At 40.3% G+C, this 18516-nt stretch overlaps 1 protein-coding gene across 1 annotated transcript in view; it reads right to left on the bottom strand.

The window, feature by feature from the left end:
* LOC139742644 (KICSTOR complex protein SZT2-like) overlaps positions 1 to 18516 on the bottom strand; it is a 118267-nt gene that overhangs the window by 84202 nt on the left and 15549 nt on the right. The window contains exons 14-30 of the mRNA XM_071653170.1: positions 18124 to 18282; positions 17157 to 17222; positions 16680 to 16730; positions 15907 to 16059; positions 14183 to 14294; positions 12902 to 13095; positions 12158 to 12376; positions 11413 to 11491; positions 10456 to 10646; positions 9594 to 9759; positions 7883 to 8117; positions 6405 to 7202; positions 5675 to 5919; positions 4968 to 5080; positions 4562 to 4856; positions 3672 to 3789; positions 2058 to 2117 (exon numbers count right to left, since the gene is read on the bottom strand). Coding sequence (XP_071509271.1) covers positions 2058 to 2117; positions 3672 to 3789; positions 4562 to 4856; positions 4968 to 5080; positions 5675 to 5919; positions 6405 to 7202; positions 7883 to 8117; positions 9594 to 9759; positions 10456 to 10646; positions 11413 to 11491; positions 12158 to 12376; positions 12902 to 13095; positions 14183 to 14294; positions 15907 to 16059; positions 16680 to 16730; positions 17157 to 17222; positions 18124 to 18282 — 3254 coding nt within the window. The remainder of the gene's footprint in view (positions 1 to 2057; positions 2118 to 3671; positions 3790 to 4561; positions 4857 to 4967; positions 5081 to 5674; positions 5920 to 6404; positions 7203 to 7882; positions 8118 to 9593; positions 9760 to 10455; positions 10647 to 11412; positions 11492 to 12157; positions 12377 to 12901; positions 13096 to 14182; positions 14295 to 15906; positions 16060 to 16679; positions 16731 to 17156; positions 17223 to 18123; positions 18283 to 18516) is intronic.

Below are 18516 nucleotides of genomic sequence, written 5' to 3'. Positions count from 1 at the left end.
AAAGACAGGAAAGAGAAAAAGAAAAGATAATAAAATCTCACATTCAGAATGACTTTTTTTACTTTTCTCTTCCTTTTTTTTTTTTTTTTTTTTTGGGGGGGGGTTAATTCTTCACAAAACATGCAGTGTACAAATATGCTTGACTAATTTCCAATGACCCTCATATCCTACAGTCTACATGTAGGTCCATAGTAGCTCAAAGTCTTGCATGACTTTTGCATTGCCAATACAATATAAACAACAGAAGTATTAAAGCTGAACTTCAGGTTGCACAAGTGAATAAAATTGATGCTCTTACTTTACATGACATTGCAAATTTGAAAAGTGAGAATTTTAACATAATTATGGTAAAGGTTATGACTTGACACTTTGACAGATGAACTGTTGGACTGTTGTACTGTTAGACAGACACATGGGGAATACTTTTTTTTTTTTTAATGCAACTGTCAAGGAATACTGATTCATGATCTCCAGTTGTTACCAGTATATAACGAGCCTCATGTAATACATGCAATACAAGAACATAACACTTACCATGCACAGTACATGTGAAGAGTTTGATCGCAAAAACGACTTAACTCTATTCGTGCTAAATTGAGATATTTGTGATTAAAGCTGCTAAATAGTAAAAAAAAAATTTGACACGAAAGTTTGGAGTACAGTGTATCTTCATGCATAACCTCACGAATATTCATTTATAAATTACATAACAACTGAGGTATCCTTGGAAAGGTTTTATTTTGCTCTATCTGAACATGGACTTACTCTAAATCGTTTTAAAATGGCACTTAGCCCAATTTGCAATTAAACTCTTCATATGCAGCATCATACATACATGTAAGTGTGTCTCGTTCATGCAATTGTGCATACATGGTGTACATCGCACCACATGACTGACTGAAGATGCGTGTGACTATATAGTGAAGGGTGAGTGGTTAAGAGTGGGACGAAATTCTGAAACCAGGCATTGCTCACTTTTAAAGCAATAAATACATACATGTAGGTGGAACATATTTCAATGCTGGAATACACAGATAAGCAGACACACAAAGAAAAAAATAACAAAACAAGAAAACAAAAGACAAAAAGAAATTAGCTATGCACATGCATACATTGTGCCTTCCAGATACAATGCATTGATCCACGGGTCAAGAGGTCAATATCTGGTCAGAATTTTATGGCCGTGCCCACGCCGACATCAGGGGTGTTTTCCAATTTACTGGTCAAAATTATACCATGCAAGTGGCACACAGGGGGTCAGCTATGTATGTGGCATTAACATTTGTAACTTTATTCCTCCCCATACAAAGAAATAATATGTGTCCTTTTGGGCAAAACCTCGTGTTTTGCCAGCCACAAGTTTCTGGCCTGGGTTACAGCACTGGTTGCGAAATGACAGCAAGACAGATTACAGCTACACAGTACACGTATGTCTTGATCTGCAGATCAACATGTCTAGCACATATTCTGTGCTTTTAAGTTATGGGAATTTTGCAAAGCTTACATCATAAGGAATTGACATAGAGCTATGAAAGGAGGTGATTGATATTTTAGACAACCCCCAAACTTTGACCTATGAATATTAAAATATAGAAGCACTATTCAGCTCCATGTCAAACGAATCTTTGCATTGAATCGGTCTGTACTGAAGACAAATGCAGAGTGCTATTGCAGCACAAGCCCAGAAATATTCAGCTCTCAATAGTTGTCACTGATAATGATTGGAAACTTCAGTCATATAATTACACTCTGCATACATAGTGAAATAATCACATCTCTGCATTTACACTAAAAAGTTAAGAGTTAGACTAGAGTAACACACAGCACACACTGCATGGGGAATGATGTTCATGATAAAGTGTGTTTATATGCGTGTTTGTGGCCATGCTTCGTTTAAATCGAATATCAATGTGGAATGTATGACGTATTTCACATCACATATGGCTGGCCTGGAGGTACATGTATACATATCGCATACGCTGTAAAGGTGCATACACTTGTAGTGGAATATTTTAGGGTGGGTTTTTCACAGGCAGATATGTACATGCTCAATTTACTTCTGTGTCTGGCTGATGTACGGCCGTTGGCAGGTTTAGCCAGGTTTAACATCGACGGTGCTACACACATCAAACACATCATGAGAAGAGTGGGAAAAAATTAAATTAATTCCAGTACGTACATGTACGATACATCAGAAACACTGTGCACACAACCCAACTCAATTGCAATCTCTGAAATCGCTCAATCTGAAAACAGCTTTATTGTTAAGATCCATTCCCAATAAATACTCAAATGGAATGTCTATACCTGCAATATCATCATATCTTGAACACACAACTGAGCTCAAACAAATGTGTCCAATTTGAAATGTTGTTGTCAGTGATTAACACATTCCCTACCAGATTCTGAATCGCCAGTGACTTTGCATAGGGTCTACCATAACATGCTACCTGTATGTAATTCCTTTTAGCCATTCAGATACTGTCTCTACCACGCAAGTCACACCAGACTTGGAAAAAAATAGAGAAGCAGAATACTCTTCACAAGTTTACACACTTAATTAAGTGCAAAGTGTATGAAAAACATGACAATATTAATGCATAAATCGCTAAGAAAAAAAACCCAGAGGAAAATAGAGGAAAAGAAACACCACATATACAAATCTGTAGATCAAAAGGCACAGGGGGGAAAGAAAGACATTTGTGTTTATTTGTGAAACATACAGTTTCGCAGCTTTAATAAATATAAGTGACCATGCATCTTATAAAATGTAGAAAAAGTTGCCTGCATAGATTTTTGAGTGGACAAGCACCGTGCTTTTTGCGCTTCAAGGAATACTGGCAGTTTGGGATATTATCTCGAGAGGTAACCTTTCTTTCGAAGTTTTTGGTTCCAACACCAAAACTTTGAAAATTCATAACTTTTGCATTGATTATCCGATTTTCCTCAAACTTTCACTGATGTGTCCTACTAATGTTGCTGCTCTCACTCAATCCACATTGCTATTTGGGTTTGGGTTTCCTTTAATATGTATTCCAAGCTGCAGGTTAATCTATGCACAGATGCTATCATAGATAGATAAAGGGAAATTTTCTCATAGAGTGTTTGGATCCCAAGCTAGCTCCACACACAACAGAGGATGAATAATAAAGCACACTTAGATTAACGTTTATTTTTAAATCATTCTGTCCAAAAGTGTCCCAGTCCTGCAGGTAAGCTTAATTTTAAGTGGGTTACGAACAGCCAATTTTGATGACTAGCATGTGACTTCAGAGTTGTAAATCTCATCTTTCACAATTTGACCTCAATTTAATCATTTCACTTGACAACAGTACTTTTGTGATGCAAAGCATTAGGAAGACGCATATTAGGAAAATAAAAGAGTATTTTAAATATTACAGATTTTTTTTTTTCTGATGTTGACACTTTTGTGAATTTCACTCTCTACTGATCTAGTGTAAAACTAACAAAATCAGAAAATTTTTGGAAATACATGGATATGAACAAAAATGTTATAGTATAAAAATCATAAACAGGAGTATGTTTACTGAAACAGGTCCAGCACAAAATATTTGCTCCACACACACAAAAAAAATGCTCTGCACACACTCACACACACACAGAAAAACAGTTATAGTAAAAGAACACTACAAGAGGTGGGAGATACATACAGCTGACATTTTCCGATGAAAAGACCTCCGGTGTGTGGGAGGCAGAGGGGCCGAGGCTGCTCCTCAAGTAATCCATGTGAGCTTCGCTACTCTCGTGGTAGTCCCTCTCAAGAAATACCTTTAGGCAAAAATGTGAATGTGAGCTTATAAAGCACGAGAAGTTGTACCACCACGACATTAACTGAAAATCCCCAATATACCTCACTATATTTATTGGTATGCAACGTACATTTTATGGTGACACAACATTTGCTCCTTCAGCAACTGCTCTGTTTATATTTTCTCCACAGACTTACAATCCATGTAGGTTTAGGTTTAGGGTTGTGATAGGGTTTTAAGGTTAGCTTGATTACGATTAGGGTTAGGGTGGTGTTTGTGGGTAGAATTTATGTTTAGCTTAGAGTGCAGGTATTTCACGGGAGGAGCAAATTGTCACAGGAGCAAAATTATGTAATGGAACTATATTTTACAGAAGCTGTGAGGATACAGCTCAAGCATGAGATGTTCAAACCTTCACGGCATTACCGAAACACCAATCAAATGTCCTATGTTTGATTATCACAGAGAAAATACATTCAGTGAATACACAATACTTTCCTTGAGATGCATTGGGCATAAGGGAAGAGTCTTTGGACTGTTTACTAATAAGGAGGATACATTCATGGCATACACATAGTTGTGGATGCACTGTGTGGACTGACAGGTTTTCTCAACAAACTCACTAAAAAATACATTTAATGTGAATAGCAATGATGCTGTAGCATCGCCACATAAAGTAAGATTCTCTCACTGAAGTACATAGGAAGAAGACTTCTTGTTGGCATGATCATTCATGATCTCACACCCAGGAAAGCGAGTGATTGTGATATGTGCATGACCTTCACTCTTACATGATCTTCGTCATCCTCGGCATTATTCTCATCCGCCCTGTCTCCCCTAGCAACATCTTCCTCCTCCTCCATCTCCTCCTCCTCTCCATCTCTCTGCATGTGGTAATACCAGATGTCCGGGTTGGAGGGCACCTGTTTAAAGTGGGCACCCATCACCTGGGTGAAGCGTTCCCGGGCCATGGCGTGGAGGCCCTTGGTGATTTCGCACTGGCAGCCGGGCATGGCCGTAAGGTCCTCCAGCGGGATGACGATGCCAGACGACTTTCGGCCGGCGATGCTGGACTTGAACTCTGACCTGATGTTACATAGAGACACAAAGTAGGTGATGAAGAACCACTGAACCGACAACCCTAAGATCTTTTTTGTTTGTTTTCAAATTAAAGTTTTACTATGGATGCAATTGTACCTTGGGGACTTAAGGGACCGATCTAGAGGCTTCTGTGCACCATCTCCTTCCATCTGGTCTGCAAACTTGATCTTCTTCTGTAGCTTTTCTTCAGCCTGCTTCTCTGCATCCACCTGTGATAACAGAGTCCAAAGATGAGTTGGTATGAGGACAAACCAACGGCGACACCCAGGAAGAAAAATTCAAAGTTTTATGTACATGCAATTGACTTGTAAATGTGTACCCTATAGAAGTACAGCACAGAACCAGTGATATTCCCTCTACCCACCAATTTACACTTCCCTTTAAAATTACACACCATAACTTACAAGGTGGGAAAGGCGACATGGATTGGCAACAAGCAATTCTGATTCTTAGAAACTTTTGACATAAGGGAAGACATTAGTATTGGCGAGGCATCTTCTTGTCAACTAAAGAGAAATGAGCCTTCTTTTCCAGGTAGATTGAGCATGAGCAACACAAGTTGAATCTCATGGAATGTCCACACAAAAGGATTTATCCTATTAAGATAAGGCCACATTTTCTCAAGAATTTCTCATGGAAGTTTTGTAAATGAGGGGTACAATGTACTGTATGTAGTAGCTCTCAGACTCATCATCAGATAATACATAAATACAACACAGCAAAACTAACAACTTCACAAAAACACTGGGGCTAGAAAACGGCAAAAGTAATAAACTTATTTTGAAGTTAGTGTGGCTACATACCTTTGCTCTCACTCTGTAGACATGGCCACAAACAACTTGGACAAACTCTGCGATGTCGATCTCATGCTGCGAGTCCACGCACACCCAGTCGATGGCAAACTGGACGTCACGACAGTCCACCCACTGGCCCAACTGGAGGCTCTTGAAGAGGCCAATGACGAAGGTCTTGTGGACTTTGTCCGAGAGGTGACCGCAGAACCACTCCAGCGCCTTGCCGACATTCTGACTGGGCACAGTGAACAGATCTGCAGGATAAATAGGAAGCAGCAGAACAAGACTAATGATATAGTGATTACAACCATTTCTCAGACTGCTTTTAAAGCAATTATGCTGCACATCTAATATCTTATCATATTTTATGGTACAAAGAAACTGATTCTGATAATACATGCATGGCAAATATTCTATATTGCAATGTACTTCAAAAACAATAATGTGAAGAATGCAATTAATCTCATAATGCACCAAAAATGATTTACCTTGAGCACATTCATAAATCATATACATCGTGTGTACATACAGAAAAAACATGTAACAAGTATACAATGTCTTGTAAGGCATAAAGACACTTTCCATTGTGACTATCACTACTTTTTCCAACAGCAAAATACAGACTGTTTGACACTTTGTTTGTCTAAGCATACAAAGAAATCACATCATGTTAGTCTACTGTTCATCACTGGAGTATTATAAAATGCATACTAGAGAACAACATTACGTCGTATCCTACCATTCTGCTCACTGGCCGCACGAGACCGATGTCTGGGCACCGCCCTGGGAGTGGGCGGGGCCTGGGCCTCAGCCTCCTGGGTGGCAAACGTCAGGTCTTTGAAGACGTTTTTCACTGAGCGCTGGTCCAGCCGCCCCAGCAGGTGATTGGTCAGGTTGGACAGGGAGCAATCGTAGATGAATATCGGGAGGGCCAGGCTCTGCTTGGCCGACCCTTCCTCACAGGGTGATCGTCCATCAGAAGCTCCAATCTCCGACTGGGATGCTTCCACACCAGTGCCATCTGAACTCTCAACATTGGGGTCTTCCTTTTTCATCATTTCCTCTTGGTCAACATCATCCGTCCCTTCCTCCACTTTGTCCTCCACTTGCTCTTCTGGTTTCTCCATGAGAAGCTGCAAGTCCTTGTAGGAGGAGGGCACAAAGGCTAGTATCAAGTGGTCCTTCCCAACGTCCGTCACAAACATCGTCCACTTGGGGATATTCCGTGGTGCGTCCACCACCAGGCTGCTCAGGCCGTGTTCTGGGGCCTTCACAGTATCTTCCATGCCGTCTTCATTCAAGTCCCTCAGCAGGGCAGAGATGTCCGCCACCGTCAGGGTAAACGGGAGAGATGCATCGTCACCCTTGTGGCGGTCAAGGATGGACTGGGCGAGGAGCAGGCTGTCCCGGGCCGAGAGGTCTAGTCGGACACTGGTCATCGCCTTCAGGGAGCCCAGGAGCAGAGTGAAGAGGATGTCGTTGGGTTTGGGGTGCTGAAAGGGGTGGCCTGACCGGACATTGGCATTCTCACTTTTACCTACATTGTACAAAGACAGAAATGGACATGGCACGCCTCTTACGGTACATCATATAGGAAGCTTTACACTCTTACGTCATACCAAAACCTTGTGAACACATGGTTCTGAGAGCAAAGCAAAGCAAAGACATTATCAATCAGATGTGATAACATTAGATCATTGTCCTCCAAAAATGGGACTAACCCCCATCAGCAGAAAAGAAAAATTCTCAGAACTTGCAATAAGTTCTACAGGTACACAACAAATATCCTTTACCTGACACTGCAGGAGGCAACTAAAGTCTTCAAAGTCACATAATTTATTCTGAGATAATTTCACTGAACAAAGGTGGCGCTTGAATTATAGAATCATTCAATCAAAAGATAAAGGCAGATACATACAATGTATATACAATTATATCACAAACACACAAACAGACATACACACACAATACAGTATATTATATATATATATATATATATATATATATATATATATATATATATATATATATATATATATATATATATATATATATATATATATATATACATATATATCAGATAGATAGATAGATAGATAGATAGATAGATTTATTATGATGATCATAAACCACAAACGAATCAATGCTACACTGGTGCCAATGAAACGACTACATCCTACAACTGTGCCGACAAACTTGTGAAGCTGTGAAACTAACCTGGTATGAACGTGGAGCACACGACATGGGCCTGCTGGCACATTGGTAGCAGTCCCAGGTAGTCGGTGGAGTACGGCATGCGCTGGATGGTCTCGCTCAGCGAGAAACCCTGGCCGGGGGAGCCCTGGAATGAGGAGGTCGAGGCCATCTCCCGGTCATAGTCCGAGGAGCACATGACCCTTAGATGCTCAAAGTTTAGGAGAACAGAGATGATCTTCTGATCCATGGGAAAGATCTAAAAACAAGCGAACAAACAAACAAAACCACAGAGTGTAATGGGAAATTCCATCATAATATTACAGTACCTCGATCTTCTCTACTCCTATTTGATTTGATTTATTCACTCTCCGTATGGCATCATTTACAATTTTTTTTTCAACATAATCAAACATAATAATATACAAATATGAAACTCATTATAGCTAGTTTCAACAATTTCAACAATTTTGATTACAAATACATTTAAGACTAAATTACAATACATGTGTTATGAATTACCGTACATTTGAGTCTTGAGCAATCAACAGAGTGGATTTGGCATCATAGATCATACCAATTATCATTATTTATTTATCCATTATGTTGCTTTACGTGAAAACAAAACAACCAGGGAAGAAGAGCAGTAAAAATTTGGAGAAAATATCGGACACGTAACAAATGTTATGAATTGTGAGACTTTTAGAGTATTTTTACAGCAAATTGGAAATTTTGTGCGATCAGTGTGTTGAGTGTTTTGTGTCTAGATAGTTTCATGAATTTCCATTTTTCTACAATGTTTAGGCACAGACATTACTTATTTGCAGGGAAGCATGTATAAGAACAGCTCTGAAGAAAGTTTTCTCCCAAAAAACTTTAAAGTGATGAACTTTTTTTTTTTGGGTACGAATTGAATGGAGAACTGCTCAACAGCTACACGGGTGTACATACATGTAGATCACACAGAATTACCAATTTGTTTCTTACTCTGGACTTGAAAGATTTATAGCTCTGTCTTATGTTTCCAAGTTCCCCCAAAAAAATTTTTAGGTACAGTATGCTCCTCTGTTTGTTTGTTTGTTTGTTGTTGTTGTTGTTGGTTTTTTTTGTGTGTGTGTGTGTGTGTGTGTGTGTGTGTGTGTGTGTTTTCATACAAAGCAACGTAATATCAGAATGGAATTTCCATGTAAGAGGGAGGTCCAGCATAATGGGTAACAGTTAGTAGCAAGTTCATGCCTCTGACTGTAGTTACCACAGTTTGGATGACTACACATATCACTAATCATCTAATGACACCAATAGGAAATAGACTACATTTTCAGAAAAGCCAGGTATTTTGGGAATCCACAAATACCCATGTTCTACCATTTTTATTGTGCGTAAAGAAATAGGTATAAAAAGAAAGAGTTCTGATAGCCAATATCAGGGTTATTTGATAAGAACAATGAAAAAAATGAAAGCACGTAAATTGATACACATTGTACAGTATATGCTGATACTATGCACATGAGAATATTATGCATTCTGTGTTCAGTCTGCTTGTATACTTTATAAGGCATGATCATCAATGATATGACCATGTAAACAAAGACTAAAAAAATCCTATCAAAAAAGATCAAAAATCCTATAAGAAAACACATTGAGAGTGCTCTTCTACTCAAATGCTACTGACCACACACACAAAACATCAACTACAGTGTATAATGCATTATTGGAAGGCGTCATCATTACTCACCACAGACGGAAGGGCGGGGTAGGTGACTCCGTCAAAGAATGGGCATTGTTTGGGAGGGTCAAAGATAGTGCCACTCTGGGGCTCAATCCAACACTCGGTCACCAGCTGAAGCCGGCCATCGGCCTCGGACGTGTCCTGACCATCTCCATCCTCCTCGTCCCCACCCCTTGGTCAAGAAGAAAAAAAAAAAACGAACATACACATCTTCTTGAGATAAATCAGCATCAAGAGTAACTCTTTACATCAAATTGAACACATAAGTAACTTTTCAGATTTGCAGAAGGTAATATGTCATGGGCAAAAAGCACTTTGTTTCGAGCATGTATTATATGATGTGATACAATTGTATACAAAGTCAATTTCAACTTCATGATGTACAATGTTCATGTGCATACATTAATTTTGCTTTCTGCATCTAACTTGCAGAATTTGTTTTTGGAATATACATGTTGTATCATGATTCATTTCCATGCATAAAACCTGTTATTCCCTCCAGGAAAGCTAAAGTTGACTCTTGCATATTTGCAGTACAGACTAATGTTACATTCACATAATACAGTCTCAACTACAGAACTGAATACACCAACATTTTGACAAGAAGAAGAATGGATTTTTTTTTTCTATTATCTTGACCTTAGGTGACAACAAACACCAAAAAGACAAAGAACTGAAGACTCTCATTAGTTTTGATTATTTTGAGCTATACACATCACACTACATAATACTAATTCATGTAAAGGTATATTTCAAGCATGTAGTCTCACAATGTTTATACACCATTTTCATCGGATGAACGTGGGGTAACTTTCTTCTGTATTAAGAACAGCTACAAATATTTTGAAACGTTCTCAGTTTCACTCACGATATCGTCCTGTCCCTCTTGAAGGTGGCTGAATGCGGAGGAAAGATGATGTACTGCAGGAGGCACGGGAAGACATCATGGCCATTGGTGGACGATGTCTCCTTTGGGGTGGCGTCCCTGCAACCAGCCGTCTCTGCCTCCGTTTTCTCGCTTCTTGGCTTCGTCTTCTCCATGATACTGGCAAGTGGGTTCTGTGCCGTAATCAGGAGACAGCACATTGTCAGAAAATGCCACTGTAACATCGCTGTGAAATGCGTGTTAGTGTAAGCTCCTCTTCTGCTACAGGGAAACTCTGTTACAACGAGGTTGCCGGGACCTCCGATTTTACCTTGTTACAACTGGTACCTTACTGTAAACTTACAATTAAAGAGACTACAGTAGCTATATACTGTAATGGAAAATGGAAACTGCTAAAACTACCTTTATTAAAAACAGTACCTCGTTGTAATACGTGAACTCTTCATCAGGATAAGCCATTTTCACTGTTCCTGCATCCATTACTCAGGTACAGAAGCCAATGACAAACATAAACCCCACACAATGCAAACGAGACAGTAGATAGGTTAAATGTAGAACCCTCATCCCCCTCCCCCAAAAAATAATAAATCAGAAAATGAATAGATTTTTAAAAAAAAGGAAAATAAATGAATAAATACATGTAGATAGATAAATGAGTAAAGATAATGACCACTTCCAGAGTTTGACATGATCTCTTCATACTTGATGGTGAATTACCTATCAGGAATCTCAGTATGCAGATTTCAACCTCATAAACAGGAAGTAGAGAGACAGAAAAGTAAATGAATGTGGATGCCCTTCTGAAGTCTAATTAAATTGTACATTTTACTGGTTGCTTGAGTACTTGAGTATACAATTGTACATGCACTCTTCTGCTCAAGCTCATTGTAACAATCCAGAAAGCACAAGGTTACTGTACAGTAATAGCTGAAGCCAAACCTTCATCTTGAGTTCCATGACAAAGCTGAGAATGCCGCTTGTGGAGTATGCCACGTGAAATCCTTGCTGGAGACGTAGTCTGCACCACAAGATACAAAGTCGATGTAGGGCAGTTTTTCAATCATTTGCAATAAGATATAACAGTGGTTGGCAATAGAGGCAGCAAAGAGCAATGGCGTTATTTCACATTTGTGTATTTCACTGAATCAATGGAACCTATCATCATGTATGATTGTAATCAGTTATGGGCAATGAACATGAGAGAGACCAGCAATAGTACAATATATTTCTTAACAACAGATTATGAAGTGTATAAGTACCACTACCAATGAATACATACATGATTATTCACATCTGGTCTCTTGTTTGCTTGCTTGGTTTTGAATTATTCATGTGCTAGATTTTTTTCAATTAAATTTGCTACTGGGTATAGCTGCATTCTGTCTCAATCTACCTTTCTTTCTATACGTCTCTTCATCTACTCATCCATGCATTTTTCTATAGATCAATCAAGATCCATCTAAATGAATGCATGTATTTGGCTTTAGCTACAATTGTATGATGTAATGTTACAGGTGGAATTGTGACAAAATAAAATCATGAAAATGTATTCAAAGCAAGACTTTAATGCATTTGTGCCACATTACAAAGTAAACAAATTTTCACTCCCTTTTAATGAAACCCTTTCCATGTCGATGACCCTTCAAGAAATTCTCTCTTTCTCTCAATCTCTCATGGGACTCACTTGGTGAGGACGTCCAGGATGTTGGCCACAGCCTTGGTGGACATCTGGACGCTGTGGTCACCCTGGGCCTCCCAGATCCAGCGCCGGTGGTGGAGGTAGCACGCCAGGCGGTTCAGGGTGCTGCTCGGCGCCTTGCTATTCATGTAGACGGGCACCGAGGTGGCAGTCACCTCGATGGAGGTCTTCAGGTCGGTGAAGTCAGCCGGCATCTTGTCATACCTGGTGCGTGGGCAGGACAAGGGGAAAAAAAATCATCAGTGTTCATTGATGTAGGCTATGTAATCAACAAATACTTGTCTACAGCCAGATCACATGACGGCATAAAACAATAAAAGCAAAAGGCATATAATTATCTTACAATTTGATTCCAAGTGACTATGCTTTTACAATTTTCTACAATAAGTTCTCCTTGTTACCTCCATCAAATGCCTTTGTTCCTTTGAATAACTGGTATCCACCTCCTCCCTTTTTTTTTTTCTTACACTGGATTTTTAAAAATAGGACCTATCCTTCTCCTGCTCCTGTGCAACAGATATGTAATATCTGAATTAGCCCACGAAAGGCCTGTATTAAGTCACACAAACATATTCCCACAAGAACACAGAACAAAGCACATTAATTGCTCTACAGTGAGTGCATAATACATTTACCATAATCAGTGCATAACATATTTACCATAACAGAACGGTGTACAATTCTGTAAATTAATGATGACAGGTTCCCCCTTTGTGACTTTCAACTCACCTCATGAGTATCATCTCAATGGGCCTAGAAAGGAGTACGACACAGGAGTCGTTCCCCATACCAGGGGGCGTGTCGGAGTCTGATTCGTGGACGACCGTGGTCTTGGTGCCGTGCTGCTTGTCGTAGACGTACTGGGAGACTTTCTTCTTTGGCATGGTGAGGGCCAAGAGGTCCTTCTTTAGCTCCATCACAACCTGAGGGAAGAAGACCGAACATTTTAAACACAGCCTTAAGAGGGCGCTTTCGCAGTGGTGACGCAGACAATAGATTGTGCCTGTCATGTGCAAATTTCTTCAGTTAGCATTGCTATGAGCTTGAAGGTCCCCTCAAATCTATGGCAGTCCCCCAAAACAGGGTTGTACCAGAAGCCCCGATGCAGCCAAAGGCATAATATTGTTTATGGCATTTACATCTGGGAACTTTGCAACTTAGCTGAGCTATATCGTTGGACATTTATGAAAGAGCTTGCACGGCACAATGAACTAAAGGATGCAGTATCCTCATGGTTGGTCACATCATGTACATGTACTGTACAACATCAACTTGCGAAGTTCCTTAATGCTTCCGTTAGAACACCATAATAAGCTCATCAAATATCCTTACATCAGGACTACCTGCTCTAAAGTAGTCAAAGCAGTTAACTCTCCCACTGCCAACATAATACTCATTTGTGTACATTGTCATTGGCGATTGAGGTGAGTGGTTGTGAAGGGGTTAACGGAACATAATACAAAATTAACCTGTTTTTACAGAGTGAACATTTCTCGTCTCAGACCAAGTAAAGCCATAAGAGAACAAAAGCATCATCATAGTCCATTTACGTTCTCACTGAAGAAATGTGGACAAGATTGGATTACTATTAGGCATCGACCAAACAGATTATAATTATAGGAATTGAGGCTGTATGCAGAAGATTTCGACTTGCAGATTCATGAGGAGTTGCATAAATTTATGGTTTCAGGCTAAAATGGCCTCCACAAATTCTACTCCTGTCAATATAAGTGATATTTGCTGGAAATAGGGATCAATGGAAATGCACTAAAACATCTTCTGCAAAGAATAGCCATGACTTTGGTTATTTGATACATATTGATTTATAGTACATGAATACACGATAATGATTCCTCTCACACACAAATGTGTCAGTTATCTTTGCATATTTCACGCAACATACAGAAAGGAAAATGTAGAATGACTGTCCTCAATACAAGATTTGCTGCCAAACAAAGGGATGCACTGAACAAATTCACAACAGCAGCAACGACTGGAAGTCAAGGTCACCTTGTTTCTCTCGTGTCCTGGGGTGCCTCCGAGGAAGGCCAGTCTCAGGACCAGTGGAGTCTTACTAGACACTCTTATGATGTAGAATGATATGGGTGGTCCTCCTGATTCACTGCAAAAACGAGGAGAGGAGATAAAAAGGTAGATATTCGTTGAGGGTTTCCATGGTGGTAGGACATTCTGTGGTAGGTGGTTTCACAGTACACCAATGTATGTTTTTCTTCGGGTGCGTACAAGCGCTCTAAAGCGAACCGTACCGAACCGAACTAAAGCATACTGTATCGTACTGTGCCAAATTTAGAGCGTTCAAGCGCTCTGTTGAGAAAGCGTACAATTGTACCTCATGAGCTATTTTTAGAAGAGGTCAAGCATTTTGTAGCAAAAGGGTCATCACCTGGCGCGCTTGAACTACTTACAGCTGACCCGAACATAGAGAATGATGTCTTTGCATTGTGTCGTATGTGCATGATACGCACATGCTTTACAGCGAACTTTTGGTATGCTTTTGGAATGCTTTTGGAGCACATCAGGAAGTGGTCCACTTTTGGCTCGGCACAGTACGGTACGGTATACTTTAGGAGCGTTTGAGCGCTCCTCTGGCACGGGTGCGGTACAGTACGGTACAGTACGGTACAGTACGGTACGCTTTAGGAGAGTGCTCGAACGCATCCCTTGATGTGAGTGTGGTGTTGTGTTGGGGATGCCACAAGTACAATGTAGGTCCTTTTCATGGTGGTAGGACATTTAGTGGTGGGTGGTTTCACTGTACAGTATTCATCTCTTCTAGACGTGAGTGTGGTCCTGTGTTGGGGATGCCACAAGTAGGTCCTTTTCAGCACCACACAGACATTAGAGAAAGAACGCATGGTGTACTAAGAAAACATCCACCACTCAAGTAAAACAGGTGCTACACAGATTAACCTATAATGTGGAGGATATGGCATTGAGGATACGGCTCGGACTCCCCAAACAGTATAATATCCTGCATTTGAATCCGCTTTCACCCTTTTCACAAATGGGTACCCCCCTTTCCCCAGGCAGTTGAAAGGGTAGTGCCTGCATTACGTAATAGAGCCAATAGTATTTACATCCTAATCTGGACAGAAGAATGTGCTGAAGAAGTAGCCAAAGTTGTAGAAATCACACATCAAACATGGGTATGCTCAATTAGAAGTGCGTCAATGCATAGTTCCTACTGGTGGCTATCTTTATGTCAGAACCCAAGTGCACTACAGTGTAATATGCAGAGAGAGCTGCTATTGTTACACTGGAATAATTCCACTGGTGCACAAAATATTAGCAACTTCATTTACACACAGTATGTATGCCAAGAAGGCTACATGTACAAGTCAAGTACTTAAAGATATTTATCTTTCAAAATCAGGTTTACTTTAATACAAGTTCAGGCAAATTTTCAATAGCAACATTGATGTCGTTGCTCTTTGCTGTGTACCGAATCAAAAAAGAGGCGAACACACTGAAAATATTGACTCACTCTGGCATTACATGTAGTCTATATATCACATAGGACAATGCAATGATTCTGGGCCAAGTGCAGGCACAATTGAAAATGGCACTGTGCAGTATTTGATTATGCATGACCTTGGTCCTCAACGGTGCAAGTGTGCAATGGAGCATGGCACGTTGAGGATTAAAAACTGTGAGTGAAATGCATGCCCAGAGAGATGCTCTTCTTGGAGATACAGTGGAGGGTGTGAACTCACGTAAAGTTGAGCTTGATGTAGCTGTGGTTGTCAAGGAGGATGAAAGTGCTCTTCTTCTTCAGGAGGCTGTTGACCTCCTTGAGGGCCATGCGGTACTGGATGCTGGCATACCGGCCGCTGGAATTGGGGAGGTGCAGGTGCTTTGGAAGGGGTCTGCAGATATTAACAGGGGAGGGTTGACGGAAATGTGTCAAAGACATTAACGCAAGAGCATATACCACTCAAAAGAATCTGTACAATTTGTACCTCAAGGGAATGTAATATACATGTACCATTTAAAGGAATCTGTACCTCAAGGGAATGTAATGAAATGCATGACAGCAGTAAAATTACAGAAACAAATACACTGTAAAGGGAAGTTTGGGTTCAAAGTGAACCACCTTCATATTGTAGATTGGAGAGCAGAAAAATGGTTAAAATCAGTATTCAATGGGCGCCTCTCCAAAAAATATGGTCATTACAGGACAGTAAAAAGATAATCCAGTGGGGGTAGGGAAGGGGGGCGGTGGTGGATTGCATGAATTTTCACTTATTTGCCATTTTCTCAATGCATGATATTTTTTCTTATGAATCCATTTGTGTCACATTCATAGAATGGTAGAATACCACTCACATGTTTGCCTACACATCACTCTACTGCAATGGAAGCTACATATTGAATCATTCATTTCAATCTCAATTTTGTTTAATGTTGAGAAAGTCAGAGCTTTGCTTTGATCCGATAAGATTCCACTTTAACAGAGTTCACTGTGTACTTTGGTTTGCATACTCACAGGTCTGGCAAGAGGAGCATTCCGATGCGGTGAGTGTGAAGCCAGCGTTGCCTGCAGTGTATGAGATGTACAACTCAGTGATAGATGCAGTGACAAGAATGCTTACACCCAACAGACAAGCTTTTAAACAGACTTGGAAATAAGTACAGTTGTCTCCTCTTCAGTGGGACAGTCTGGGTGTAGCGAGCATTGTCCAGACAGGGTGTTTTTTATTTTCTAGATACATGTAGGTATACAGTAACTGTCTCACTAGCAGAACAGCTTGAATGTTGAGAGGATAGTCCTAGTTAGGAGGTGTTCCTCATTAGTCAACAGTGACCATTAACACTGGGGTGCAGTGAAAAGGCTTCTGTCAGCAATTCCCTATGAAGAACTTCCCTTCAAGACGTTTATGTTCACAATATCCTATGTACATCTTCCTCCCCTTCTTCTTATCCTGTCACATGACCAGTGAACAAGACGATCAGAAAGCCTTACCATCTCTTTGGTTCCATCAGAGCGATGCGTTTCCAGAAAGCAGCAAACTGATCCAGCCCGGAGTCCCTTTACAAAAGAGAAAATCACAGAATATGATGCCATAACATTTTACTAGTTGAAAAGTGATCAGAAGACTATGAAATATACATAAGAAAGCCTTGTAAGAAATCTGTGGAAGCTCAGGGAAGCATAACGTCATCCTTGTTGAGTACAATGCAGCTGCACCATCAAAGTAATAATTTGCATGATAGTAATATTGTAAACAAATATGTGCGGGAACCTACAAAACATGATGACTCTGCAGCCTCTCTGATGTGAATGGATGCTGGAACAAAGCATCGATGTTTCAACGTAAAGCATTATCAAACTCACTTTTGAGTTGACGTATTAAAGTGCTTTTTGAAAGTATCAATGGATGAGACGTATCGACTCACATATACCCAATACACCTGTCTGTCTTAAAGAGATTTTTTGAAGGACCTGAAATAATCACAAATCTATAACCTGTCACTAAGTCTTGCAGAAAGGCAATTACGTTGTGGTAGCTGTATCTAAATCAGGGATGCCAAATAGAATGAAAAAGGAGGCCTGAAATACATCTATATGAAGCTACTTTGTACACAAAATGCTCTGAACGTGGATACTACCAGGGCCTGAATTTAGGCTTTTGCCTGAAAACTGACGTCTCTGCTAAACATAGGTACACTGAGTTCTACACCAGGGGGATGTTTCATCAACGCTTGTCAGCGCCGACAACTGTCGGCACTGACCAATTTCAGCAAAATCCTTGGTTTTGATCGGCTGAGATGCTCTGGTCACTGACTGTTACTATGGTGATTCATGTTGCCAGTGCCGACAAACGTTGATGAAACACCCCCAGGTCTCCTGTTAGCAAGAAGCAAGAGCATCTACAACACCCAGCATCCCTATGTCACCTTCCCTACTTGATACAGTCAACTCAACTCACTTTGGGTTGTGGGGCTGTTGGGCAAGAACCGGTGAGGTGGAGTTGGGGGGCATGTAGAACAGAGGCATACCCCCCTTGGTACTCTCTGGCACTGTGTAGTAGATGGGGTTGGCCGCAAACGACTGCAGGTGCACTAGCAGCTGGTCTGTCTCTCGCAAGCTGTTGGAAAACAAGAAAACGGTCGCCAGGAATATTCAGCATTGCGGAATTTTTCCAGAAGTGTCATACTCTACTAAATTAGCCAAAATGCATGAACATACACTTTTTTTTTGCTGCTGACATATCAACATATTTACTGAAATACTGTTGAGTCTGTAATTCCATTACCAAGTCCACTGACAAAGATCCAGCATGTAAACAAATTAAAAGTTGCCATATTTACAGTATTTCATC

The sequence above is a fragment of the Diadema antillarum genome, unplaced genomic scaffold (assembly GCF_040938485.1).
Source record: "Diadema antillarum isolate AM-2024a unplaced genomic scaffold, OU_Dant_1.0 seq00001011_RagTag, whole genome shotgun sequence".
Lineage (NCBI taxonomy): Eukaryota > Metazoa > Echinodermata > Echinoidea > Diadematoida > Diadematidae > Diadema > Diadema antillarum.
The sequence above is the reverse complement of the archived record's forward strand: the minus strand, read 5'-3'. Positions and strand labels throughout refer to the sequence as shown.